The 27,599-nt window shown below is 40.6% G+C and overlaps 1 protein-coding gene across 1 annotated transcript in view; it reads right to left on the bottom strand.

The window, feature by feature from the left end:
• Positions 1 to 27,599, bottom strand: part of CLSTN2 (calsyntenin 2) — a 634,687-nt gene that overhangs the window by 398,168 nt on the left and 208,920 nt on the right. Inside the window, exon 2 of the mRNA XM_039248556.1 lies at positions 6,191 to 6,313. Within this exon, the coding sequence (XP_039104487.1) occupies positions 6,191 to 6,313 (123 nt within the window). The remainder of the gene's footprint in view (positions 1 to 6,190; positions 6,314 to 27,599) is intronic.

Here is a 27,599-nt window from a genome sequence, read left to right as displayed (position 1 = left end):
TAGTTACTTAATTTTTTTAAGTCTCAATTCCTCATTGGCAAGACAGAATCATGACAGCTGACCTTCTTGTTCCACAGGGTTGGTGTGAGGCTTGGATATAATCTTGTGTGTGCTGTGGCTGGCATGTGTGTGCGTGCGTGCGTGTGTGTGTGTGTGTGTACACATCTGTAATAAAAGAGCATATGGTTTGCAGTAATCTGAACGTGTATCTTGCAACTAATAGATTACTCCACAAGGATAGATAGATTATAGGTAAAATGTAAGGAAATGTATTCCCACTGAAGATTTACAGAGTTCTGCACAATTCACAAACCACCTTTCCTACATTATTTAGCTGATCATCTCGCCACTGCCACATAACCAGTCTAGGAAACATAGCTGGATGAGTGACTGAATTAAGCCTTTAAAGCAAACTCCAAACTCACCTTTCTCCTCTCTTTAACATCGTTATCACACTATCATTCCATCACTGTAATCAGCCTAAAATAAATAAAACACTGTGGCTTATTGGTGACATGAAGAATCATACCTAATTTGATTACTTTCATTATTACCATTGCTAGGATTAACAGAACTGTGACAACCTGGACATCTGCTGGCTTCCAGGGAGCACTCTAGGCAGGGGGCATTAGTATTTTATTTAATCCATATTAACCCAGATGTAGATACTGTGTTTACCCTCATTTTAATTACTGGGGAACTGGCCCTCAGAGGGGTTCAGTAACTTATCTGACACCAAACAGTTAGTAAATGGCAGAAGGTAAATACGAAGCAATGTGTATCTGGTCAAAGCCTGTGGCTGTTCAGACTCTGTGTTCCCTTCCCACTGTAAGACACAGGGGCTGCACAAGCCCTCAGGGAGGACCACTGCCATCAGGGACCTAGGGGGCTCTAAGCACAAAAAGGGCAAGACAAGGGGACAAATGGGTGGGCAGATGCTGAACATCACAAGGAGGGCAAAAGGAGTTAACCACAGGAAGAGGAGACTCTTCCGCCACAACCAGCTGATCCAAACAGGCCAAATCACGTCTGAGCCAATTTTCCAGGCAGCCTTCAGAGAGTCACCCAGCGTGAGAAGCCAGCCAATTATGCCTGATCATTCTCTGCTGCCCTGTCCATACAAAAGACAAGTCCAGACTGGCCCAATGTAGAGAAATGAACAGTTCTATTATCTCTGAAAGGCAATCTAATTCCCTTCAAATTTAAAAGTCTCCACAGTTTCCTAACAGGCCTCAGTGGGGCTCATGTAGAAATTATTAAGTTCACAGTGTGCCCAGCTTGCTTTCATTATCATTTTTTGCCAAGCAATGGATCGGATTTTCATTATTACTCAAGGATTTTTCTGGATCCGATTCTTTAAGAAGGTCATGTCCATTGGGCTCAGACACTGGGTTGAGAACCGAGTTAGGTCTAATGGACTTGACTGAGGTCTGAGATCTCAACTTTCACTGACTGGAAGTTCACACCTCTAGTAATCATTTGGTGCAGGGATCAAAAGGCAACATCACTGGGAAAAAGAACTCAGAGCAAATGGTGAGAAGTCCTGGGCTCCAGTCCCAGCCCCATGGCTGGTCTGCCCTGAGATGCTTGGGCTCTCTCTCAGTTATCTTGCTATGAAATGGGCACAGAAGAGATTATGGAAAAAACCCTCAAATTTATTAAGCTTCTATTGTATCCTGAATCATTATAACATGCATCATAGACATTCTTTAAATTTAATCAAAACAACAACCTTGGAAACTTATATTATTTTATAGGTGAAGATGGTGAGGCTAATGTTACTGGTGATTCCACCACACTGTTACTAAATCACATCATTAGAACAAGCCATAAAGGGGCCAGGGAATGAGACTGGAGTGGTAAGAACAGGACTGCAGACTCATACAACTATTCTGGAAAGGAATTTAACATGTTTCCAGAATTTTAAAATGTTTGACCAGTTAATTCCAATTCTGGAAATCCGTCCAAATGATAGAATCAGAAAAGCAGACACATTATAATAAAAAAGAATTATAACAGATTATTTGCCTATCACCTCATACCCATCAGAATGGCTAACATCTGAAAGACAAGAGATTAAAGGTTGGTGAGGATGCCGAGAAAGGGAATCTTTGTGTACTGTTAGTGTGAATGTAAACTGATACAGCCACTATGGAAACAGTATGAAGGTTCCTCAAAAAATTACAAATAGAACTACCATAGGATCTCTCATTCCTACTTCTGGGTATATATCCAAAGGAAATAAAATTAGGATTTCAAAGAGATATCTGCATCCTTACGTTCATTGCAGTATAATTCACAATAGCCAAGATATGGAAACAACCTAAGTGTCTGTCAGCAGATAAACCAATGAATGGATAAAGATGTGGCATATATATATGCATATATATGATATATATGCACATATACATAATGGAGTATTATTCAGCCATGAGAGAGAAGAAACTCCTGCATTTGTTACAACAAAGATGGACCCTGAGAACATTATGGTCAGTGAAATTAGCCAGACACAGAAGACAAATACTGCATGATCTCACTTATATGTGGCAACTGTATGTGGAATCACTTATATCACATATATTATATCACTTATATGTAGATTCCTTTACATGTGGAATCAGCTTTAGAAAACCAAACTCAGAAACAGGGAGTAGAATGGTAGTTACCAGGCACTGGGAGTGGGGGAAATAGGGAGGTGTTGCCAAAGGGTAGAAAATTTCAATTATAAGATGAAAAGGTTTGGGAGATCTAATGTACAACATGGTGATTATAGTTAATAACATTGTATTATATCCTTGAAAATTGCTAACTTAGACATGTTATATGTCAACTCTAACTCAATGAAGCTAGAAAAAGAAAATGGTAAGCTACAATATATTCATTGAGAAGGACATCATGTAGCCGTTTAATAAGTTGCAGAATTAATATTTAATGAAATGGTATATTTTCATCAGTTTAGTGGGAAAAATAAGTTGTTAGTATTGAATATGAGGAGCAATCACAATTTGTGGGGGAAAAAAAAAGAGTAGAAAAGTGACTAGAAGGAAATACACTAAAATGTTAACAGAGGCTCTCTCTGGGGGGTAAGAAAACATATTTTTCACATCTCTGTGTTTCACTATATTTCTCACATTTTCCACAATAAACACTTACTGTAATAATCAGGAAATATGCAGTAAAAGCTATTCTATGTCCCTGAATTTGCATTTATATGCAAAATGCAATGATGACTTTTATTTAAGTGAGTGCTATTTTATGTAGATTTTTCTAAAATTTTTTTTCAAGGGGGGAATTACAAAAGAAATGAGACAAAGCAAAAATGTTATGGACAGAACCATCTCCTAGTAAGCTTATGGCACGCCTCACAGGCTAAATTGGAAATAAAGACCAGTGGGAAAGGGGTGGAAAACCTGACACACAATGCATGAACAGTTGATAAGGGGGACTAAAAGCTGCAGTTGACTTTGAGAACTGATGGAGCTGGCAGATATGAATTTTTCAATTTTATGAGAATGATAGGGATCTAAAATAAATCTTCAGTATTTTCTTTTTAAGATAAATGTTTTAAAATAAACGTCTGCAGCATGGATGGATGGCGAGTGCTTGTGTCCTGTCTTAGAGCTGATCATAAATAACACTGAGAAAAATAGCTTTGACCATTCCAAAAAGCACCTTTATTTTTTACCCTGAAGAGCTTGGAAGATTATATTTTGATGCATTAAGCTAGATTTGTTTTTATGCAGCTGCAAATGTCAAGGAGCACAGAAATTTTCTTCAGATGGGAATAACAACTCAGGGCTTGGCTTAGAAGGAAATCTGAGTTTCAAGATGTGCCTGAAAACCAGTGGGCACATCAGATGGTCAGAATACAAATTCAAGTTTAAAGGCATTTGATGGATTTATGGTTTATGAAAAACACTTTGGTGTATCTTTAGGTGAAATTATTAATTGTCCTGCAGTGCCATAAACCAAGGAAGAGAAGTAATCTTTTATAAACCCAAACTTCCAAATACCAGATTTGCTTAAATTGTCTCCACCCTGCCCCCTTTTCATCTGTACATTAAAGAGCTTATAAATTTATGGTAGAACAGTTAATTCAACAACTTCGGTTTCCTAGTTCACTATTAGATGGGAGCAGGGCTTCATTGAAGGTAGACATAATGAAGAATCGGACACATCCCTCATCTTTTAAAATGGTAGACTCACTACACTAAAGTAACTTAATAGCACACATTTACTTCCTGCTTAATATGTCATTGGCTTTTTCTGTTATGTTTTAAAGAGTCACACACTTGAAAGGAAAGGTGAATGAGAGGAACTGCTTGGTGGAAGGACCTATGCACACAGGCTGCAGAGAAATGGCTGAAGGACGCCAGGAGCACATGCTCAGCCTAGAGAGGGAAGCCATGACTCAGCTTTGCATTTCCTATCTGATTCATCAAGATAAATCAGAATCCTGACTTCTTACACTAAATCTCCCAATTTTTAAATATTGTCTCTATTTTGATAAGCACACAGTGCATGCCAAATCAAACATTTTCATAACCCAAACATTTTTGCTAGTGTTTATTTTAAAATCTCATTTCTAGGAGGTTAAAAATTGCTGATTTTTTTAAATTTAATTTTTTATTTATTTCTGAGAGACAGAGAGACAGCGTGAGCAGGGGAGGGTCAGAGAGAGTGGGAGATACAGAATCTGAAACAGGCTCCAGGCTCTGAGTTGTCAGCACAGAGCCCGATACTGGGCTCGAACCCACAAACTGTGAGATCATGATTGAGATGAGGTCGGATGCTTAACCGACTGAGCCACCAAGTGTCCCAAGAATTGCTGATTAACCTCAATATCACCTAGTTATGTCCAAAAAGGAGATATATTGGAATAGTCTCAGGTTGGCAAAGAAGGTCTGGGAAAGATAACGCCTTTTTTGCGGAAAAGACAGCAAGGGATTCACACTTCCAAATGGAATTTCGTTGAGATGGGACCTTTGAGGACGGTTGGAAGATGTATGGAAATATCCTAACTCTAAACACTATGGAAGTCACAGTTAGGAGCCCTTGGCAGTTATCAGTCTAACATGAAATAAAGATAAAGCCTTCTTCTGAAAGTCAAGAGTATCTTCCCTATGCTCCACAAGAATGCTTACGGGTTTATCTTTATATAATGCTGAATTTCCCTACTGAACCCACCCCCTTGCTCCACAATGTTCTGGAATGAAAAAGGGTCTTCATAGAGCTTATCTCTTAGAAGTGTGAAAGAGCCAATTTTTCCTGCCCAAGTAGCTCATAATGTAGCAGACAAACTGTCAGAAAAAATAGACTTCATCGTGGTGAAAACCTCAGCCTGGCACCCATCTATCATAAAGCAATCTTCTAGAAATCTTGAAAACTTTCATTAAATTTCCCGTCTTTCTCCTGACAGTTATAAAATGTTAACAATATTACAAATGATGCAGGCATCTTCAGAAATTCTTTGTCCATTCCCTCCTCCCCCTACCATCAGCCACCCCTTTCTCTTTGCCAGAATTGTTGGAAACATGATATATAGCCATATTCTTCACACACCAGTCCAGAGACCTGGTCCTTACAAGAGGTTAGAGAAGAAAGTTATTATCTTGATGATAATGAGAAGACTCTCCAGCCACAAGCTGCAGAGGGCAAAATGGCACTGTCTTTTGATTCTTCTACCAAAAGCCACACCCACTGTGAAGCTCAAGGACACACCCCTCTCCTATCCTTAGCAAATATTTCCTAGTCCTTTTTTTCTTTCCATTTTCCGTTTGCCAATCTACCAAGCTTTAAGTCTTCACCTGTCCATGATATATGGACAGTGGGGACAGTGGGTCACACACTTAATCTGTCTAGAGGTCATCTTCCTAGAGGGAAAATTCCCCTATGGACCTTATTGGCCCAGCTTTTCCAACTCCAGAGGTCACTTCAGCAATATACCATCACTCAGAAGAAGAAATAAGGGTCTTGCACTGGAGGAAATAGCAAAGAAAAAACCGTAAATCAGAAATGAGAACCAAACCTGAAGTCAAAAGAGGCACAGAGCTTTGAAATCACAGGCTGATCATGATGAGAAGCACAGGAGGTGACAAGAACTACAGACAGCCTGAGGCCGAGCTCTGTGGAGGCTTCCTGACATGTCTCAAAGAAGGCTAAGTGCAACCATAATAAGCCATCATCTCACCTGCAAAAGGAACTGGCGCATCTTTATCCAGGGCTACAAGTGGTGGGTCCAAAATCACTGTGTCATTGTTCTCAGTTATGACTCCATGATATGAGGTCTCGATCCATGGCTTGTGCTTGTTGACTAGAACACAATGGAAACACAAAACAAAGATTAACTTTTAAGCTATTCACCACTTGAATAGCTAATCCATAATATTAATACTGCACATTTGTCATCATAAGCTCTCATCCAACAACCACATGAGAGACAAAGAGCATGTCTGTCCCATTTTACACTTAAGGGTCCTTCAGAGAAGTGAGGTTCATAGAGAACTTCAACAATTCACATGAAGCACACAGAAAGTTAGGGTGGCACTGAGACTCAAACACATCTTTGGGCTCCAAGACCATGATCTTTCACTTTACCCAAATCCCACTATTATTATTCCTGAATTCCCAGTGTAGATAGCTACTGTTTAAAAACTGACTGGCAGCTTTAATTCTCAAATGCTGCTATCTATTAATAGATATTTCAGGGTTAATGTCCTTTATCAATCAATGAACTAGCAGATCATGGCTGGAATCATGCTGGAATTTCTGATCTCAACCTAATCTGGTCCATCATCACAAATTCTTACTGCATTTTATACATACATATCTGTATATGTACCAACATATGTGTAAAGGTACAATAGACATTTTAATACTTTCTTATCATTTAAAAACTGTGTCTAACTTAATGGTCTAAACTACCTATAAGCAATTTAAGTTGTTCTTCAGTAATTTGACCAGTTAAATAATATATTATCTAATGGAAAATTAACACACTTAAAATACATATCAAATACATATTACTGGTTGAACTATGGTCCTGGAAAAAAAAAAAAAAAAAGGTTGGAGTCCTAACCTCCAGTACCTTGGAATGTGACCTTATGTGGAGAAAGGGTCTTTAATCAAGTTAAAATGTTATTTTGTCAGGCCTCAATCCAAAATTAATGATGCCCTTATAAAAAGGGGAGATTTGGACACAGAGAATGGCATGCATACATGTGACTGCCATGTGTTCTGTTGCCACCAGCCAAGGAGCTACCAGAAGCCAGGAGAGACACCTGGGACAGATTTTTTTCCCTTGCACCTCCAGAGCAAGCATGGTCCTGACAGCAACTTGATTTCGGGTTTCTGGCCTCCAGAACTGTAAGACAGTAAATTTCTGTTGTTTTAAGCCATACAGTTAGTAGTGCTTTGTTAAGGCAGGCTTAGCAAAAGAATACAAGATAAATATGGTCAACAGGCACACATAAAAGGTAGAGAATTTAAATACGTTGTATTTAAAGTACAACTTTAAAGTAAACTTTTTAAGTACAACCATTGTACTATGGTTGGTGTAATATTCCTATATGAATACTCCAGGTCTGTCAATTCCATCTCCTTTTTTTGTTCTGGCCTGCCATCCCCTCTCTGGATGGCTGTGGTGGCCTTCTGACTGGTCTTCCAGTAAGATGTCCAATCCCACTCCAATTCATCCTCTACACTGGCATTAAGAATAATTTCCCAAAATATTAACCTGATTCCTCAACTGTGATCTCCTTGGTTTGTCCTTTATTCCCCTACATACACTCCCACAAGCCTGAGGGCAGAGTAGGTGCTTAAGAAACAAAATAACAGGGTAGAGGGAGCCCTAGAATAATGAAAGTTGTCCTGATGCCAATCCTCACACCCTGCTTCACAGTTTGAATGATGTTATCACATATGTAAAACTCCCCACAGGACCTAAGAGGTAGGTGTGATCATTATGAAGATGATGAAGAACTTCTTTCACAAGGTGTGACTTTCCCAGTATGGCCACAGGCTTGAAAACTAGTAAATGGGAAGACCAAAAAAATCTCTTATACACATGGTGAGATCCAAAAGGCACGTATATGTGCACATACACATATTCATATTATAATACACTCTCATGCACATTATAATATATATCACATATTAAAAAATACATACATATCATAGTGTATAATTTTCAGTAGGTACCACAAAGCAAGAACTTATAAAATTGAAAACAGCTCTGTTGCAGTGGCTCCTGTCCCTTTTCTACACCATCATGCTTCAAAAGGTCAGCTAAGAATTGCTCCAGGATTGCTGGTAGACTCAACCTGGCCGCCATTTTGCTCCTTCTTACCCATTTCACAACAGTCATGAACTAACCAAGAGGCAGTTTAGTGGATTAGGGACATATGCCTGTTCTTCTCAGGTCTTGGCTCCTGAGAGCCATTTCTGTGGAATGGATCATGCCCAAGGCAGAGAGCGGCTCTGCCCGCTGCAGGTCCGAATGGGACAGCAGGCTCCTCTGTGCATACACTCTGGCATTCAAACCGGTTCTTCATTACAGACCCTGGAAGAATTACAGCTACCCTGGGTTGTCCCCGCACGTCTTCGCTCTTTTATTAGCCATCAACACAAATGCAATGTAAATAATTTGCAGCTGTTGGGAGAAACAATTAATCTTTTTTCCCTTTTAATTAAACCTAGGGGCCTATTCATTTGAAACGTGTATAGAGGATATGCCATAAGCTCATCCAGTATTTCAGATTCACTGTGCCACTTGACTCAATGGCAGACAATGGAGTCTAGAGTCACAGTGGCTGGGTTTCAGAGCTGGCTTAGCCACTTCATGGCCACTTCTGGGTATGTCAGTTGGCCACTCAGACTGTCAACTCCCTGAACTGTAAAATGGGGAAAATGACCCAGCTCACAGGGTTGTCATGTCATTCAGATGCCCTGAGCTGGACGCACAGCCCCTGACCTTTGCTTACTCAGACTTCTCACCCTCACCTCACACAGCCCATGACCTTTCATTAGTCAGACTGACCACTGCTCTCTGAGCAGTGACAGTGTCAGAAGGGAGGTGATTTATAGACCTTAGACTTGAGGTTTTTCTATCATGAGTGGGACTGGGTTTATTTCCTTCTATCCATAGGCCTGACATTCTTTTCTCTTCTCACTACTACAGTTAGTTGTGTACCTATCACATATTACACATTTTACATACATTCATTAATCCTCACCACAGCCCCATTAGATAAGATTTTATACCTCATTTTGCAGGTGAGCAACTGGTTTAGAGGAGGTTAAATGTTCCCTTTTTGGAAAATAAGAGTGTTGACATCCCTACAATTTCCACATTTGTCTCCCACCTTCTAGCTTCCTTCAAATCTTTCTTGACTGTTTCTTTCTTAAGGTTAACAAATATTTGCATTTTGATGTATAAGCTAAATTAAATCTTCTTTACTTTGTCTATAGATAAAATCCTCAGGGCTGCACACCAATAACTTAGATTTACATTATTTTGACTATGAGGCTTTTGTTCATGGCTGAGCCAAGTATTATGCCAGGATTGCTTTTCCTTCTTAACAGTTCAACTGTCATTCTACAAATGACATTCTTTGTACCCCAGACTGACTGGACTCTTGATCCCTTCACACCATTAGATAACCAAATCACACTCTATTTTAACTGGCATCATATTTGAAACCATCCTCCTTTGTATATTCTTTGTTTTATAAACATAACAATTACCTTTTTTCATTCTATTGAATTATGAAACACAGAACCTTTTCCCCACCCAACCATATTACAACTTTTTAATCATGCTATCTATTACTCATCCCACCTTTGCAAAATTACTTCATAGGAATGTTGTAAAAATTGCATGAGATCATTTAGGCAAATCTAGTACCTCTGACATGAATAAGCATTCAAATATTAAGTTCCTCTAAGCACATCTCATGCTTCTGAGTGGCTAAAGTGTGGCCTTACATTCACAGAGGTATTTAGCCCAGCTCCATTCATTCAACAAATATTTATGGGATACCTAAAATATGCAAAAACAACTTAAGCATGGGGGGGGGGGTAAACTGCGGAAGAAGTCCATGAAAGAAACATTTGACAAAATTCAGCATCCATTTATAATCAGAACAATCAATGAATGAGGAATAGAAGGGAACTTCCTTAATCTGATAAAGAACTTTTGTAGAAACCCATGGCTAACATCATCCTTCATGGTTAAAGAGTAAATGCTCTCCTCCCAAGAGCAGAAAGAATAAACAAGCATGTTCACTTGTACTATACTATTCACATTGTACTGGAGTGTCTAACTCATTCAAAAAAGCAAGGAAAAAAAATAAAATTGGAAATTAAGAAATAAAATTGTCTTTATTTGCAGAGAACATGATCCTCAGTGAAGCAAATTCTATGGAAATCATTAAAATGCTACTAGAACTAATAAATTAGTTTAGGAAAACCACTGTATAATAAGTCAATGTATAAAAATCAATCACATTTTTATGTGCTAGCAGTAAATTAATGAAAATTTAAATAAAAATACTAATATATAACAACAAATACTTAGGAATAATTTTCACAAAATACATGTAGGATCTGTAGACAGAAGACTCCAAAATATTGCTTAAAGAATTTAAAAAAACACTTATAGCAGTCCTAATGAAGACAGACAATGTTCATGGTTCAGTAGACTCAATATAATTAAACATAAAATTTTCCCTAATTGATCAACACAACCCAAAACAAAATAATAGGATAAGCTAATTCTAAAATTAATTTTTAATGAATAAGCTAATTCTAAAATGTATATAAAATTTAAATACCTGATATAGCCAAAACAACTTTGAAAATGAAGGGCAAAGTTGGAGGACTCATACTACTTGATTTTAAAACTTATTATAAAGCTTCTCTAATCAAGTAGTATAGTATTAACTTAAGACAGACATACAGATCAACAGAAAGAATTAAGAGTGCAGAAATGGAAACACATACAGTCAATTAATTTCTGACAAATTTTGTTTCTAAGAAAAATTCAATGAAGAATGGTTTTTCATTCATGCTTCTGGAAAAAAAAATGGATATCCAAAGTAAAAAGAAAAAAAGAAGCAGAAAGAGGAGGAGGAGGGGAAGGAGGAGGAGGAGGAGGAGGAGGAGGAGGAGAAGGAGGAAGAGGAAGAAGAAGAAGAAGAAGAAGAAGAAGAAGAAGAAGAAGAAGAAGAAGAATTATTTCAATTCTACTGCACATGATACACAAAAATTATTTCTAAATGGATCATGGTCCTAAATGTAGGACTTAAAATTATGAAACTTTTAAGAAAGAGCATAAAAGAAAAGCTCAGTATCCTTGGGCTAGGAAAAGATTTATTATAATGGACAAAAAGAGCACTGAATAAAAGATATAATTGATACATCAAACTTTACAAAAATTATCCATTTCTATTCTTTACTCTTCAGAAAATAATTTTTATGAAGCCACAGAATGGGAGGTAATATTTGTGAGACATATCTCACAAAGGACTTGTATCCAAAAACACAAAGAAGTCTTGTAACTCAATAATGATAAAAATAAACTGTAAACAAAAAAAGGGCAAAAATTTGAACAGACCTGTCACCTGAGGAGATAAGAACATGAAATGATGCTCAACATTAGTAGTTAGCAAAGATATGTAAGGTAAAGCGACAATGTCACTGTACTACCACTTGAATGGTTAAAATAAGACTGACAATACCAAGTTCTGATGAAGATGTGAAGCTATTGAGACTCTCATACACTGCTGGTATAAGTGTAAAATAATAGTTACTTTGGAGAATAGTTTAGCAATTTCTGATAAAATGACTCAGCAATTCCATTCCTAGAATCTACCCAGGAGAAAGAAAACATAAATTATCCAAAAAGACTTGTATGTAAATATTCATAGAATCTTTATTCAGAACAGTACCAAACTGGAAAATAAAATGGCCATCATCTAGTGAATGGATAAACAAACTGCAGTGTATCTATATAACAGACATCTACTCAGCAGTAAAAAGAAATCAACTACTGATCCATACAACAAAATGGTTGAATATCCAAAGCACTTCTCTGGTGAAATGAAGCGAAAGAAGTCAGACACAAAAGACTACATGCTATTTGATGCCATTCATATGACCTTCTAGAAAATGCCAAAGTAGAAGGACAGATTATGGATCAGCAGTTGCCAGGGTCTGGGGATGGGGTAGGGTTTGCTTGTAAAGGGGACACCAGGCAAGTTTTAGATGGTGGTACTGTTCTGTATCTTGATTGTTGTGGTGGTTATATTTCTGTGTGCCTTAGGCAAAATTTAGCAATCTGCACATCTTAAAAGGTTGAATTTTATTATATGTATGTTATACATATAATTTGTAATGTGGTCATAAATATGTGGTAAGAACAAAGTTCTCATCATTGAGGGAACCTCAGACTGGAGAAGGACCTATGATAATCAGTATGGTAAGAGAAAGATAAGCAAAGGAAAAGCAGAGACCTATGAAAAAGAGAGGAGAAGCACTAATCCAGGCATGGTAATCCAGAATTAATTCTTGAAGACAGTAGAATCAAAGTCATAAGTAGTAGGAACTAAGCAGGGGTAAAGGATGTGGGGGTCCCAGGCAGAGGAACCTGCAGGGGCAAAGACCAATGGTAAAAGCACCTGGTGCACCACAGGGAAAATGTAAATTGTTAGATTTATCTGAGAACAAAGTTTGAGGGGCAAGTCCAGCCAAGAGTCTGGACTGAGAGATAGTATCTACATCACTCAGGGCTTATTGGCATGCACAGATTCTTCCAGAGGCCATTCCAAATGCTGCATTCAGAGAACCATCTCCTTTCCAGAAAGAAGCAATAGGTATTAATGTATGACTTGGCTCTTGTTCTTTATGCAATCTGTTCCCTCCCCTGACAACGGTTCTGTCTTTTTGTTCCAATAGACTGAGGCCATTCAGCTCACACTCTACTCCCTTTGGATGTAAAGTCAGAGGAACTGACTTTTTATCAGTTCTTCACAAGGTAACATCCCTGTTTGCAACACAACTCTTCCTGAGATTGAACTCTGTCATATCATGCCCTCTTAGGACTGCTTCTTGCCTCTGCCTTGACTCTTTCCCATGCTGTTTCAGCATCTGGAAAAATGCCTGTGTCTTTGCACTCATACAGAGGAAACACCAGTGTGATATTTCTGCTCCATTTACAGAGAAATTAGGTCTTGCCATCCAATGCGTCTTTAACTAGAGTGCAGATACATTCTCAGGAGCACTCCTTGCCTCCCTCTCTTTGCTTCCACCTCTGAAAAAGTGCATTAACACTCAATCCAAGCAGCAGGGCCAAGCAGCTGATGATTTATCCTTTGAATCTTTCTTTTCTCATCCTAAAGTTGACCCTGAGAACTCCAATACTTCCCTCTGGGTAAAAGTGAACTGTTAGTAAAATAAAAATACTATACCGATCACAAAATGCTCTAGAGAAGTTAACATATGCTCCAATAATTAGGTCATTCTTGTGATCAGGCTGGTCTTTTGCCTGTGATGCTCAGCTTCCCCTGGAAGAGGATATGTAAAGATATGTAAGGTATCCTCAGATGCCCTGGTAGAGGTGTCTAGACCAGGGTGAATATCCACCTCAATGAGTGGAGTAGGCTGGGCCAATTGGTTGGATCTTTCAAATTTTATTTAAGAGGCAGGCCCAGAACCTATAATTTATATGGTATTGGACACTTGAAATAAACGTTCATGTGGAGTTGGGGCTGGTATTCATGCAATGATCACTCATTGTTTAGAGGGAGCTGAGAACCATTAAAATCAGAGAATGCTAATCTACCAGGAGACAGGATCTGGGAGCCAAGAAGCAGAGAGAAGAAAAGCACCACAAGCAGCTGCAGGAGGTACAGAGGTTGGCCGCCCACTCTGGTTTTCCAGTAGATATCCTACTTAGCTTGCTGTGGGGTGTCTGAGGTCGCCAAATGGACTCGTCAGCTTGCTGTGGGGTGTCTGAGATTGCCAAAGGAAGCTTTTCAATTTTTCTGCCAGGCACCAATGGTTTTTTTTTTTTTTCCTATTTTTAGTAGTTTGAGAAGGGTATCTATTCTTATAATAAAATGATTCCTAATTATAATTCTTGTTTTTTATTAATTTTTTTACAAATATTTTGTTGTCAAGTTAGTTTCCATATAATACCCAGTGCTCATCCCCACAAGTGCCCTCCTCCATGCCCATCACCTCCCTTCCCCTCCCCCCACCCCCATCAGTCCTCAGTTTGTTCTCAGCATTCAAGAGTCTCTCATGGTTTGCCTCTCTCCCCCTCCCCAACTATTTCCCCTCTTCTTCTCGCCCACGGTCCTCCATTAAGTTCCTCCTAATTCTCCTATAAGTGCAAACATATGGTATTTGTCCTTCTCTGCCTGACTTATTTTTCTCAGCATAACATCCTCATGTTCCATCCATGTTGCTACACATGGCCAGATTTCATTGTTTCTCATTGCCATGTAGTATTCCATCATATAGATAAACCACATCTTCTTGATCCATTCGTCCGTTGATGGTCCGTTGATGGACACTTAGGCTCTTTCCATGTTTTGCCTATTGTTGAGAGTGCTGCTATGAACATTGGGGTACATGTGCTCCTATGCATCAGCAATCCTATATCCCTGGGGTAAATTCCTAGCAGTGCTATTGCTGGGTCCTAGGGGAGTTCTACTGTAAGTTTTTTGAGGCACCTCCACACTATTTTCCAGAGGGGCTGCACCAGTTTGCATTCCCACCAACCGTGTAGGAGGGTGCCAGTTTCTCCACGTCCTCGCCAGGATCTAGAGTCCTCTGATTTTCTCCTTTTAGTATTTTTTAAAGTATTTTTATTCCTTGTTGCAAAGTGGGGGTGGGACAGGATTCCTGTCTAGGTGAGAGGTCAGCCTGCCTACAGGCAAATCTGATCCTGCATCTCCCTACTTAGGATCCATCAGCAGTAATCCTGCTTGCTTTCCTTTTTTTTTTTTTTTTTTTAATGTTTTTTTTAAATTTCTTTTGAAAGAGAGAGACAGAGACAGCGTGAGCAGCAGAGGGTCAGAGAGAGAGAGGGAGATACAGAATCCGAAGCAGGTTCCAGGCTCTAAGCTAGCTGCCAGCACAGAGTCCGACGCGGGGCTCTAACCCACGAGTCATGAGATCGTGACCTGAGCCGAAGTCGGACGTTTAACCAATTGAGCCACCCAGGCGCCCCAGCAATAATCCTGCTTTCAACTACAAGATCAGACGAAGTTCCACAAAGGCACCAGCTCCCTGGTTACCCACACCTTTGCCCTCACTGTGCCATCTATCCTCTCCCCTTCTTTCTCCTGACTCTGCTTGGGCATCTTTCTGGTTTCATCTCCAGCCCCAGCTCCTCCAATTGTCCTCCTCTGCACCCCACGTCACCCTGCACCACCTGATCTCATGCTACTGGTCCAAGTGCATCGCCATTAGCTGTTTCCCTACCCCTCTTTCCGTGCCCTCTTCAGGGAGAGGCAGCATCCTAGTCATGAGGATATCCACGGGACTTAATACAGTGCCCAGAACAGTGGTAAATGAGGTGAGTACACCTCTGCATTGCTGGCACCTCCGATGCCTGAAGGAATTAGCAGCACTGTGCTTCCAATGAGCAGGTATTCCTACATCACCCAAATAGAAAGAGGGTGTGCCTTCCAAATCATAACGTGACATTTGCCATCACTTAATTAGAGGCAATGTATCTTTCTTGCTAGAGGTACCAATTAGAGAGTTTTAAATACAAATCCCATGTGTGTGACTCATACATGCAAATATTCACAAAAGATGAGAGTTACATTTCACTGCTTTAATTGGGTTTAAAATGCATTTGAAAAAAGATGACCGAGTTGTTAATCCTTAACTGCTTGATAGGTGCTTTCAGTGGGGGTAGAACTTTTTTTTTTCCCAGTGGGGGTTGCTTTTGTTCCCTTCCTATCTCCTTTCCTTATATCCATCTACTGATCCATTTATACACCATTTCTATTTTTTCTTCCCTTCTGTTGGTCATTTTCTACCCTTGAATACTCAGTTGTTTGGAGTGTGGGTTCCCTCAAAATCCTTACTCCAGACTGGGGATGAACCACATGCCATTATCCCATTGGGTAGTGGCACATCAGCCAGGAGCATAACTAAGAAGAAATGTGCACTGAAGGATTGCATAATCTTACAAAAGTGAGTTTTAGCTGTTTCCACATAAGCCATCTGGACAAAGGCAACTGCTCAAAGCTTGCCTTAAACAAAGCCTAAGATTGAGTGCAAGGGGTAATGGGCTTCATGTCATAGTTCTGACACCATGTAACCAATAGGGTATCTTATGCAAGTCTTTCAATCTTCCCAGACCTCTGCTCCCTCTCCCTTACAAAATGTAGGTAATACCGATTCTGTAGGGTTACTGGGAGGAAGATAAAATGAGACCCAGGGTCAGAGCTGACCCAGTGACTAGCAGGTTTTATATCCACAGTAAATCCCCTTTAATCCTGAAGCTCAACACCCACAGGCTGGGGTTAGGACCCACACGGGACCCAGTATGCCCCAGGTGGAAAATGTTCAAGTTAACCAATAAACCTATTGGTAGGCTGAAGACATAACAGAACTCTGAGTATGGGAAAATTGGGTTAAGTCTGTGAAGAAGACTGGGAGCCATTCAAAAGGATCATTTGGAATAGGAAGAAGGGGCATTGTGTGGGGGGGAGGGCGGTGGGGACAGGGATTGTGATAGTTTAATGTTCCCATTCACTTGCTAGAAACAACTCATTTTTCCATACAAAATGTCTTACCTACCAAACAAAGAGACTGCTACATCTACAATTCCCCAACACTCTTATCTCTTCAATATCTCATACTTTAATACCTTTTAAACATCTTTAACCCCAAATACCAGCCTTTAACTTACTTTGGAATTTATGCTACTAAATGTTAATTGTCTAAAACTCTTCCTGTAATTACCATTGCTCAACATAAGTAACCAGGAATTGCTACTATGTGCCAGGCTCTATAGCTGCAATCTCATTAAATCCTTATAATCATCCCTGTGAGAGGACAGCACAAGCTCCATTTCATGGATGAGGCTATGGAGGTTCGGAATACTTAAATCAGTCAAGTCAAGTGCTTAAATAGTCCCTAATGGGGGAACTGAGAGTCCCACCCCAACTGGTTATTCTTCCTCATGACCAGAGATCAATGCAACAGCACACATTTGTTTCCATCTCCTGTGGGTCCAGCCTTGAATCAAGTGCTCTGTGGGAGCACAAGGAGACAAAACAGCCAAGACTGAAATCGATGGAACAATAATCAAGGTTCTCCAGAGAAACAGAACCAAACAAAACAGAACTCTAGGGGATACAAAGAGACAGAGAAATATACATACCTATATACACACATATGTGTGTATGCATATATGTATATATGTATATATATATACACATATATAAAAAGACTAGGTATGCATGTATGTATGTGTGTACATATATATGTATAAATGCATATATAAAAGGACTAGGTCACACGATTATGGGAGCTGGCAAATCTGAAATCTATGGGGTAGGTCTGCAGGCTGAAAGCTCAAGCAGGAGTTAAGGCTACAATCTTGAGACAGAATTTCTTCTTTTCTGGGAAAACTCAGTTTTTGTTCTTAAAGCCTTTTAACTGATTGTATGAGATTACTTACTGAGGGTAATCTCCTTTAGTTAAAACCAATTGATTGTAGATGTTAGCCACATTTCCAAAATACCTTCACAGCAACACCCAGATTAGTGTTTCATTCAATAACTAGATGCTATAACCTCGCCAACAGACACAGAAAACTAACCATCACACTCACTGAAGAATCTTTTAAAATGCTATACTCAAAAATAAGGGAAAGGATTTGATGTGACACTGTAAATTCCTTTTAACTGCTGATAGAAACATCATATTTTTGTTGCTCTACTGGCAAACTAATAAATAAAACCTTTGTGGCTTATGATATCAACTTTGTTCCAGAGGATAAGAAATGTGTGATACATTTTTAGTGCAAATTCCATTTCATGCCTTAGATCCCAAGGTGTTCAGAACAATGAATGGCAATTATTTGGTTTAGAGTATATTCACTGCAAAATGCTCATCTGCTTCTCACTGCTTCAGAAAGAAAACACTGGTAGGCCAATTTCACTTCTTATTTACGTGGACTATCTGGCTCCTTTCTGGGAAGTTGTGGAATATCAATAGAAGAAAGGCAAAGAAAAAAAAGCCTCCCCTCCATCACCACCGAATACATATCCTCATAAAGCTGCAAGCCAAATACCCTAGGTCAGCATTAGGATCAGCCCTGAGTAGCAGGATTTCAGACAAGGTGGTTCCATTTGCAATTAAATGCCTACAGTATCACCTGCTCAACTCAGATCAGGCACCACTGACTCAGGGAAGTATTCACTTTCCCTCCACCCATGAGGACACACCCAGACTGAATTACATCTCTTTCCTTGTGCTCCCATAGCCCCATCCCTATCCCTAGCACAGTAAGTAGTACTATACTGGGCTGTAAATATCCTTTGGGTCTTTCCTCTAGCAGATGGTGGGGCTAGACACTGGGTCTCCCATGTCTGTATCTCTAACTCTAGCATAGTAGTTCTCAAAGTATGGCCCAGGGACTCTTGGGGGTTCCCTGAGATCCTTGAGGGTTCACAGAATCAAAACTACATTCATAAAAGTACTGAGGTACTATTGATTCCTTTTCTCTCATTCTCTCTGGAATTTTCCAGAGCTTATATAAGGTGAAATCACAACAGATTAAATACAGAAGCAGACAAGAGAACTCAGCTGTCTTCTATTAAGTCAGACATTTGCAAAAATGTTAAACAGTTGCACTCTCTTCACTATTTTTTTTTTACTTTGGATAACATAGTTGTTTTTAACAAAAAGTATTTTTGTCAATATTATATGGGTTTATTATTACTTTAACTGAATCAATAAATGTATATTTTAAATTTTATCAGCTTTAATTAGTAATGTAATAGACAGTAATAGGTGTAATCCACAAAAACATGAACTCTTTGGGGTTTTTCAATGATATGAGTGTTAAAGTGTTCTGAGATCAAATAAGTTTCCTCTATGACCTGGCAAAGGACTCACAACATAATACTTAACTCTTTATGTAGGAAGAAAGAGAACAGATGTGAGTGGAGGAGACAGAGGGGAGAGAGAACAAGGAGACAGAGGGAAGGAGAGAAAGAAAAGATATCTAAAGTTGTCAACGCTATACTCACAGAATCAATTCTTAGAATTCAACTCAGTTGGAGGAAAGCTGATCAAGGTAGTGACAAGATCAGTCCTTTCTCTGGTTCTCGATGTGAAAGAAAAGCAACTGGTTGACTGAATTGCTTGCACACCAATTGTTGCTATACCGGCTAGGTAATAGAGCTTCAGATTCTTTTGGAAAAAGCAAGAGAAGCATCTTCTCTTGCTGTATGAACTTGAGCGCATGCTGTCAAGAGAATAATTGTCTGAAATCACAGTCCTTATATCTCTTGCAACCTGGTTGGAGAAGCCGCCATAAAAAGAAACAAACTTCATAAATCATTCCTGCAAAAGGCATCAAAGGTTAAAAGCATCATGATGAATTTCTGAAATAAATCTGTACTCTGAATTTTCAGAGTGTTTGAGAGGCAACCAGTGTGTCTCAAAAGAGAAATCATGATCTTAACGATTTTAAAGGGAAACTCCACGGTTAAAGGTGTCAATTTCTCCTACCAGTAAATAGAACACGTATTTGCCAGCTAGAAGAGTCTCTCAATGCTTAAGGCTTCCTTCCCAAAAGAGATGGGTAAGGTCCCTGAGCTCCTCAGTACTGTGGGGATCGGGGAGAATGGCACATGGTGGGCAGTCAACAAATGTATGTTAAAAGATCAATGAATGAATGTGCTATTTCTGTTTCAATTATCTGTATTAAGACACATGCACAATGTTGCTTCCCCAAATATAAATTAGCTTAACCAAGATTTCTGGTTTGGACATATTTACTTCTGAATAACGTTTGATCGATCAAGAGAATGTTGGTTTCCATATATACCAACATTATTTCTGGGGATAACAGAATGAGGAAGAAACAAGGAAAAGAAAAACAAAGAGAAAAGATGGTCAAGGTCCATAAAGGAAATCGGCAGAAGGTAAACAATGGCCTGGAGCAATATAGCATGTTATAAGAATTACATGGAATTGCGTAGGTCACAGGAGGAAAAGTAACTCCTATCTCATGAAATCACATTGTCACAGGACATTTGGATGGGAAAGAAGGCATGCATATTATTTGCAACAAAACACAAATGCACTACCAATTAACTGATTTAGGACTGGGAGAAACTAAAAGATTCTTATGAATGCAGAAAGATAAATAGAATTAATTATGTAGAGCTCATTATATTGAATTTAAGATGGGTATCATGCCATTGATAGTGGATTATTTGGTGTGCTGTATATTTAGCAAAAATTGAAATATTCACAAAAACAGTTACATGTTAATTCTCAACATCACTTTCTCATTTTTTTAATAAGGATTGAATTTCTCAACAGTGATGCCTCCTCCCCCTGGACATTTTTCCAGGAACTCACTCTACTTCACAAAGGACATGAGCAAGACCTCCCTTGCTGCCCAGGGTCTTGCTGGTCCCTTCTGATGTTAGCAGGACATGTTAGTGCAGACCTTCAAAAAATTGAAAACAAAAACCAAGATGGGATGAAACGTAGCAAGGATTTTACAAGGGAAAATACTTGAATGAGGGAGAAGAGGGAAAGAACCAGAAGAGGCTGGAAATGATATTAGACCTTAATGCAAGCTAAGTCCCATGCAAGAGAAAAGAGAAGACTGGGTGAAAGAGTCAGATCCTATCATGCAGTCTAAGTGGAACTTTATGAAGCTGAAGTTCTTGGGTCATCTTCAAGCCAAAACCAGCAATCAGAGGGATCCCAGGTCTCCCAGGAGTGAGTCTGTCTCAGGATCCCTCGCATCCCCACACTCAGTCATTGGCTGGAAACAGCCTATGGAAGGCATGGCATCACAGCCAAGATGTCTTATCACCTAGAAGCTGGGGCCCTCACTAATTGTCCTGTAGTTGGAAGTCTATGAGACACTTTCTCATGACTGCCAGGCACACAGGGTACCCGGTCATGCTCTCAGTCCCCTCAGAGTGAACTGTAAAAAACATTTTCTCATTTATTTATTCACTTAGTCATTCAATAACTTTATTTATTCATTCAATATATACTTTTTTAGATCCTATGATGCACAAAGCTCTATTCTGGGCATGAACAATGAAAGTGAGGAGAAGGATATTCCTAGAAATATCTGGGGTTGGTTGACATAGGTAAAATATAAAAGATAAAAGATCTTAGAACAAGTGGACAGGACCTCTCCTCTCATATCCATGATGGGCATAGCTAATCAATTCCACTGAGTCTGGGCATGACCTCAGACTCTTCCCCAATACAATGTTTCTAGCAAACTCTATTAATCAATAAGAGGAAATCCAATCAATAAGATGAAACTCATTTGCCATCCCTCTGCTAGGAGAAGTAGTGGACAATGAAGGGGGGAGCTGTGTAAGGCAAAGGACATTATATATCCAGCCTAGGTATCTACGCTGAGAATGTAGGACAAGACAAAGATAAATAAGATCATCTCCAAGAGGGTTAGTAATAAATCTGTTTTAAGAAAAGAAAGAGAGAATGCATGGATAAGGGTATAAAATCAGCTTCTTACTCTTATAGCTTGGGCCTAACAATTTTGGAAATTGTTTTTGAGACAGATCATAATCATAATGCAGTGAACCTTCATGCCTCTGTCCTGGAATTTTGGAAACCCTTGACTTACTAGTTGTTCCATGACTCTGGAAATCATTGGTAATGGGCACTCAGCAAATGCGTAAAGAATTAGATTGAGGGTATGCTTGCATGGTGGCCATTTAGCTATTTTCCTCTAGGGTTTTTTAATACAGAAAGCAAACAGAATTCCTAGGCACACTCAGGTTGCCCTAGACCCAGCCTCTTGCCTTGGAAGAAAGCAAGGAATTAAGCTTCTGAATCTGAGTTTCATGCTCTTTTCTTAAAGATGAGTCCCTGACCAGGTATAATTGATCATTCCCATTGAAATGTTCAGGAAACCCTCACCACTGGCTGCCACTTGGGAATAGGAGGCAACTTCTGACTTCCTGCCCAGGCCTGCTCCTTACCTCAGAAAACAGTACCATTATCGCTATTCAAGCAAAAACCCCAGGAGGCACTTTGATTCCTGCTTTTTCCTAATTAACAGTCCTTCCTTGTCCACACATAACCAATCAGCAGGTTCTGCCATTTCTATACCAACATAACAGAATGTGGAACTTCTCTTCTCCCACCTGCCAATCTCCCATTCCCTAGCCAATACCATCTCTTGATTAAACTCTGCAAGTGCCCTCTAATTTGCCTCCATGTTTTCACCCTTACACCATACAATCCCTTTTCTACAGAGCTTCTAGAGTGATGATTTCAAAATTCAAATCTGATCATAAAGCAGGCCAAGGACATTTCTGCTTACAGCCTCTCAAGGCTGCCCACCACACTTAAGGTAAAATTCCAACTTCTTTATATGGTCTATAAGATCCATTCATGACTCATCTCTCACCACTGTTCCTCACCCACTCTACCCCAGCCACGGTGGTTTCCTTTTTCCTCTTCCGATTTACCAAGCTCAGCCCTAGCCTGGGGTTTCTGCACTAGCTCTTCGTTCTGCCTGAATGCTTTTCCCACTATGGGATGACTAGCCCCTTCTCATCATTCAGCCCTCAGTTTAGACCTCAAAGAACCCCTCCCAGAAGATCTCAAAATATCTTGTCACTGAATTATCTTCTCACTGCCCTACTCATCCTATAACACCTTGATTTGTTTCATTACCATGATCACACCTGGAATTACCTTTTTTAAGTCTTGACTTTTTCATGGTCTATCAGCCCCCTTTGGAATAGAAACCCTGAGAGCAGAGGCTTTATCTGTTTTGTCCATCACTGTTTCACCAGAGCTTAGACAGCGTCTGGCCCATGGGAGGCACCAATAAATATATGCAGGGTTAGTAAATGAACTAGCACCCACTAACCATCAGTGGGATCAGAAAAATATCTTGGTGACACCAGCCTCTTTCTCCTTGTAAATCCCTCCTCTAGCTCAGCTTCCTCTGGGAGGCCCCATTTCCCTCATGAAGTTTCTCTTATCTCCCATGCTGCCATCACTGTCCTCTGGTCCACCTTCCTCATTGTCCCCAAAGCACCAGTGATGGATCATGCTCAGACACTCTCCATTTCAAGGCTCCCATTTCCTACAATGAGAATCTGAGAACTTTAAAGGTCTTTTAGCCTCCAAAAGATGAGGCTCTCCAAGAAGGAATTCAGGGGTAAGGTAATGATTTTGAGATTGGTCTATTTGATTTACCTTGATTTGTTAATCTCACCCCCCTCCCTGGGCCCAGGTCCCACAAACAGAAACAGGTACACTCAGGCTTCATAGCTCTTTCCATAACACCCATGGTCTGAGCTTGTGAAGACCAGTTAGCAGAGCCCACCTCAGCACTGTAGAGGGGAGCTCTCTCGTTACCAGTGCTGGGCAGAATGCTGAAGCTCCAAGCCAGGGCTCTTGCCAAATCCCTACCACAGGTAGGTGACTCTAGTCCTAAGGAGTGAGACAGTCCAACGTAGAGCATTTCCATGCTTTTGTGTAGGATGATTTTTTTTTTAACTGCCTGGCAGCTCCTATATTCACCATGCCAGTGAGGGCATCTGCTCTTCTACCCCTCTGTCTTCATAAAACAGCCTCTGTCTACACAGTCTGAGCAACAGGGACCAGAAATGAAGCTGAGAGGAGCATACAGGGGACAAGGTGCCAGGACCCTTTCTCTCCACAGTGGAAGCTGGAACCTCATCTCCTCCTCTACAGGAGTTTAACAAGCCCCACACCGTGCTCTGGCATGCAATTCTAAAACCCTCACAAAGTAAGCTCTCTGAAACACTATATAAACCAGGCAGGCACCCAAGCTCCACAGCCAATGTGGCTCCAGTCACAGGTAATTCAGGCCACCTTTGGAAACATTTGAACTGAACTTAGTGCATGTGTGGACAAATCTTGGCTTCAGGGCCTATCCCTGGGACTTGTGTATAACAGGCTCTCTGGAGGTGTCTCTCAGATTTGTGAAGCTTAAGTCTTGGAGACGTGGATTACCTCCAACTCCACTGAGCAAGGAATGGGAGGAAATGGGATTTCGTAAAGCATAAGGGAAGGGAACTAGGTGTAAAGCAAACCTGTATAATATGGAGGCCGCTTACTGCTGGGGGGTGAGAGAGGTAGTAGCTTCATCTCACTGAAAGTAACTTACAAAATGGTTTGCACCCAGGCTAAAGGAATGTGAATGTTCATTGCCCATGTACACAAGTAACAATTTCATTTAAGAAGTATTTATTTAATGCGTAACTATGATAAGCGGGGAGGGGCCATGCTAGGTGTTGGCGATACAGCACTATGTAATTACACTGGTAATTCAATTGGGATAAATGCCCCCCAAAAAGTACAAGATCTTATGAGGATATATGTTAGAGGGAAAGAACCTACTTGGGGTTGCTGGGAGGGACCACCATTCAAAAGTGACTTAGGTAAACTGAGACCTGAAAGCTGAAAGGGACAGAAGGACATTCCAGAAGAGAGAGCTGCATGGGAAGAGACTCTGAAAGAGACCTGAGTCTGGTCCACTGGAGAAAGAAGTACAGAATTAGTGTGTGTGATAGGGAGATAGGGGTTGCTTCATTCTTGGAGAAGCTCCCAACAGCATAAGAAATTGAGAAGAGAATTTGGAATTTTAACTATGTAATTGGGTAGCTCTGATGTTATTTTGCAGAAACTTCAGAGGAAGAGGAAGTCAATAATGAACCCACCTTTGTAGGCATTCAGGAGGTGGGGCTGGGCCTCAGATGGGTCCTGCATGATGAGCTAGGTAGGCAGAGAGATGAAGGAAGATAAAAACCTAGATATCCACCTCTACTCCTCCCTTCTCTCTCATCTGTTAATCCATCCTTTACCATGTCTACATATCATCCCTCATATAAATGTCTCTTGGGTGTGTGCTTTCCATCCTCACTGCCCAGGCCAAGCTCCTCCACTCCCTACATCACTGCCCTTGAGTGTGTTTGTGGTGACTGTCTCCAACCATCTCTCACACTGCACCCTCTAAGGCATCCTCACTGCTGTAGGCAGAGTGGTCTCTAACACACAATATGGATGACCCCTGCTTCCCTCCTTCTAGTAGCTTCTATCACCCTGGATATAAAGATCATACTCAGCCTGGCACACAGACTTTTCACTTCACAATCTCCACTTGCCTCTGACCCCCACTTACTGCCTAATCTCCTCTGACACCTTAATTTTCCTGGGTATACCTTGCTCTCTCACCAGCCCTGCCTTATACTTCTCTGCCACCATTTTCTAGGGGCTTTGTCCTAGATTTGTCCCTCTTCCTACGTGACCTATTTTATAGGCCAAGAGTATCCTTAAGTCCCTTACTTTTGGGTGCAAGTGCTCACAGATCTCTTCTGCACATGCAGGGCAAATTCTCCTGAAGTTATTTGTATTTGCAAATGACTTTTCCAAAAGAAGTTTGTTGCTCCATCTGATCTTTTGGGGCCAAGTGGCTAAATGTTGCCCAAACACTTATTGAGCACGTGGTATGTTTCCAGGCCCGTGTCAACCACCAAGAGAGACACAGGGGCAGACACAAGCTTTGCATTCATCACAATCTTATGTCAGCAACATCACCACAAGGAAGGAGGCCCTTTTTCAGAAGGTGCAGGAGATGTCCTGTAAAACTAGATCGGCATTGTATGTTTGACCCTACTGTTGCCATTCTTCTGCTTTTGTCATTAAAGTTTTCTATGGGTTCAGCCCCTATACTCTATGCAGGGAACTGTACCATGCTGTTGCAAGTCGGATTTCCTAGGAAGCAGACTCTAAGACAATTTAGTATGTAGGATGTTTCTTTAGGAGTGCCCTTGCTATCTACAGCTCTTGAAGAGGAGAGGAATCAGGAGGAGCAGTGGAAGAAGGGAAGCTGTGATGTTCTAGAGTCTGAATGGCTCTTTCCAAGTTGTCCCGGGTTGGTACGAGATGGATGGGCCTTTACACCCTTGCATTCATCAGTCCCTGGACAGGGGCCCCCTCAAGAAGGAAGGGGTTTAATTTTGGGCAACGTGCCTCCTTGAAGCCACCGCAAGACTGAATGAGCTGACAGTTGAAAGCTGTTTCTGCCAAGAATTCTCCCAGCATCTGGGGCAACTGGTACTTTATTGAAGGAGGGTCTAGGTGGCACATTGCAGGGTTGACACACAGCTGCTTTGAAAACTTACAAAAGGACCCAAAATGTAGATATCATCTCCATTCTACAGATAAGAAACTGAGGCATGGAGAGAGTATCATATGACCAAAGTTGCACAGCTGGATTTGAACTCAGTTCTGGTTTCAGAGCTTTTGCTTGTGTCACTGTTAATGTTCATTCCTTCCAAGTAAGTGGGTAAGGGTGTAACTGTGTCCCCTCACCTACCATAGCCTGAACACACAATAGACCATGAGTAACTGCTCTTCACTAAAATAATCAGGAGATCAAAAGATGGAAGTAGTATGCTCAGGTCAGTCTGGGCATGAATGGAGTGTGCCACCATGTGTACCCACTCACCTATACCCACTTTGTTACTGGCATAGTGCCTCATGCTCGGCCACATTCAAGACCCTAGTTGATAGTACCAAGGCTAAGTCTCGTAGATGAGGTTTTCTAATTTAACAAGTAAAACTACAGGACACCCAGTTAAATTTGATTTTCAGATAGACCATCAATGATTGCTTTAATATTAAGTATGTCCATGAAATATTTGGGATGTGCTCCTACTAAAAGCCATTTTCTATTTAGCTGACATTCAAATTAACTCTCTGCCTGGTATTTTATCTGACAACCCTACTCAGAGTGAAGTGGAATTTCTATCTTCAGGATGTCTTCAGTGACATAAAATGTTCTCAGACCACTCTTTCTCAGTCTGAAATCCACTGTCCTGCACCCAAAATTCTTCATTGTACCGTTAAGCTCGTGTTTATTGTGCCAGTACCCCAGGGAGAGTGGACCCATGAGTTACACTTATTCATGCTCAGGATATTACTGGGAGCAGGTTTTGGGGAATGTGCACAAGAAAACACAGATGGAGAGGACAGATGGCCAGAAGTGGACACTAAGGGGGTGAAGGGCTCAGGATGAGAAGAAAAGGCTCATGGTATGTATGGCAGCCTCATGAGCTTCTCCATTTATTTCAGTCATGTTCCAGGAGGAGGAGGTTCCAGTATTTTGGGATTTCTCAACAGGGTCCTCTCTCTGGCTTGGAGGGTAACACTCCAGCTGCTGCCCCACCCTCACCCCCAATAAGCTCCTGCCCACCAGCAACCAGCTATATCCATGACCTGCATATGGGTCACCAAGTTGTGTAGTTCCCCCTCACCTGGAAAAGACCCAGATATTGCAAACCTCCAGCTTCACA

Source organism: Hyaena hyaena, unplaced genomic scaffold (assembly GCF_003009895.1).
Source record: "Hyaena hyaena isolate Hyena2069 unplaced genomic scaffold, ASM300989v1 scaffold_311, whole genome shotgun sequence".
Lineage (NCBI taxonomy): Eukaryota > Metazoa > Chordata > Mammalia > Carnivora > Hyaenidae > Hyaena > Hyaena hyaena.
Note: the sequence above shows the minus strand (reverse complement) of the source record. Positions and strands in the feature narration are given on the sequence as shown.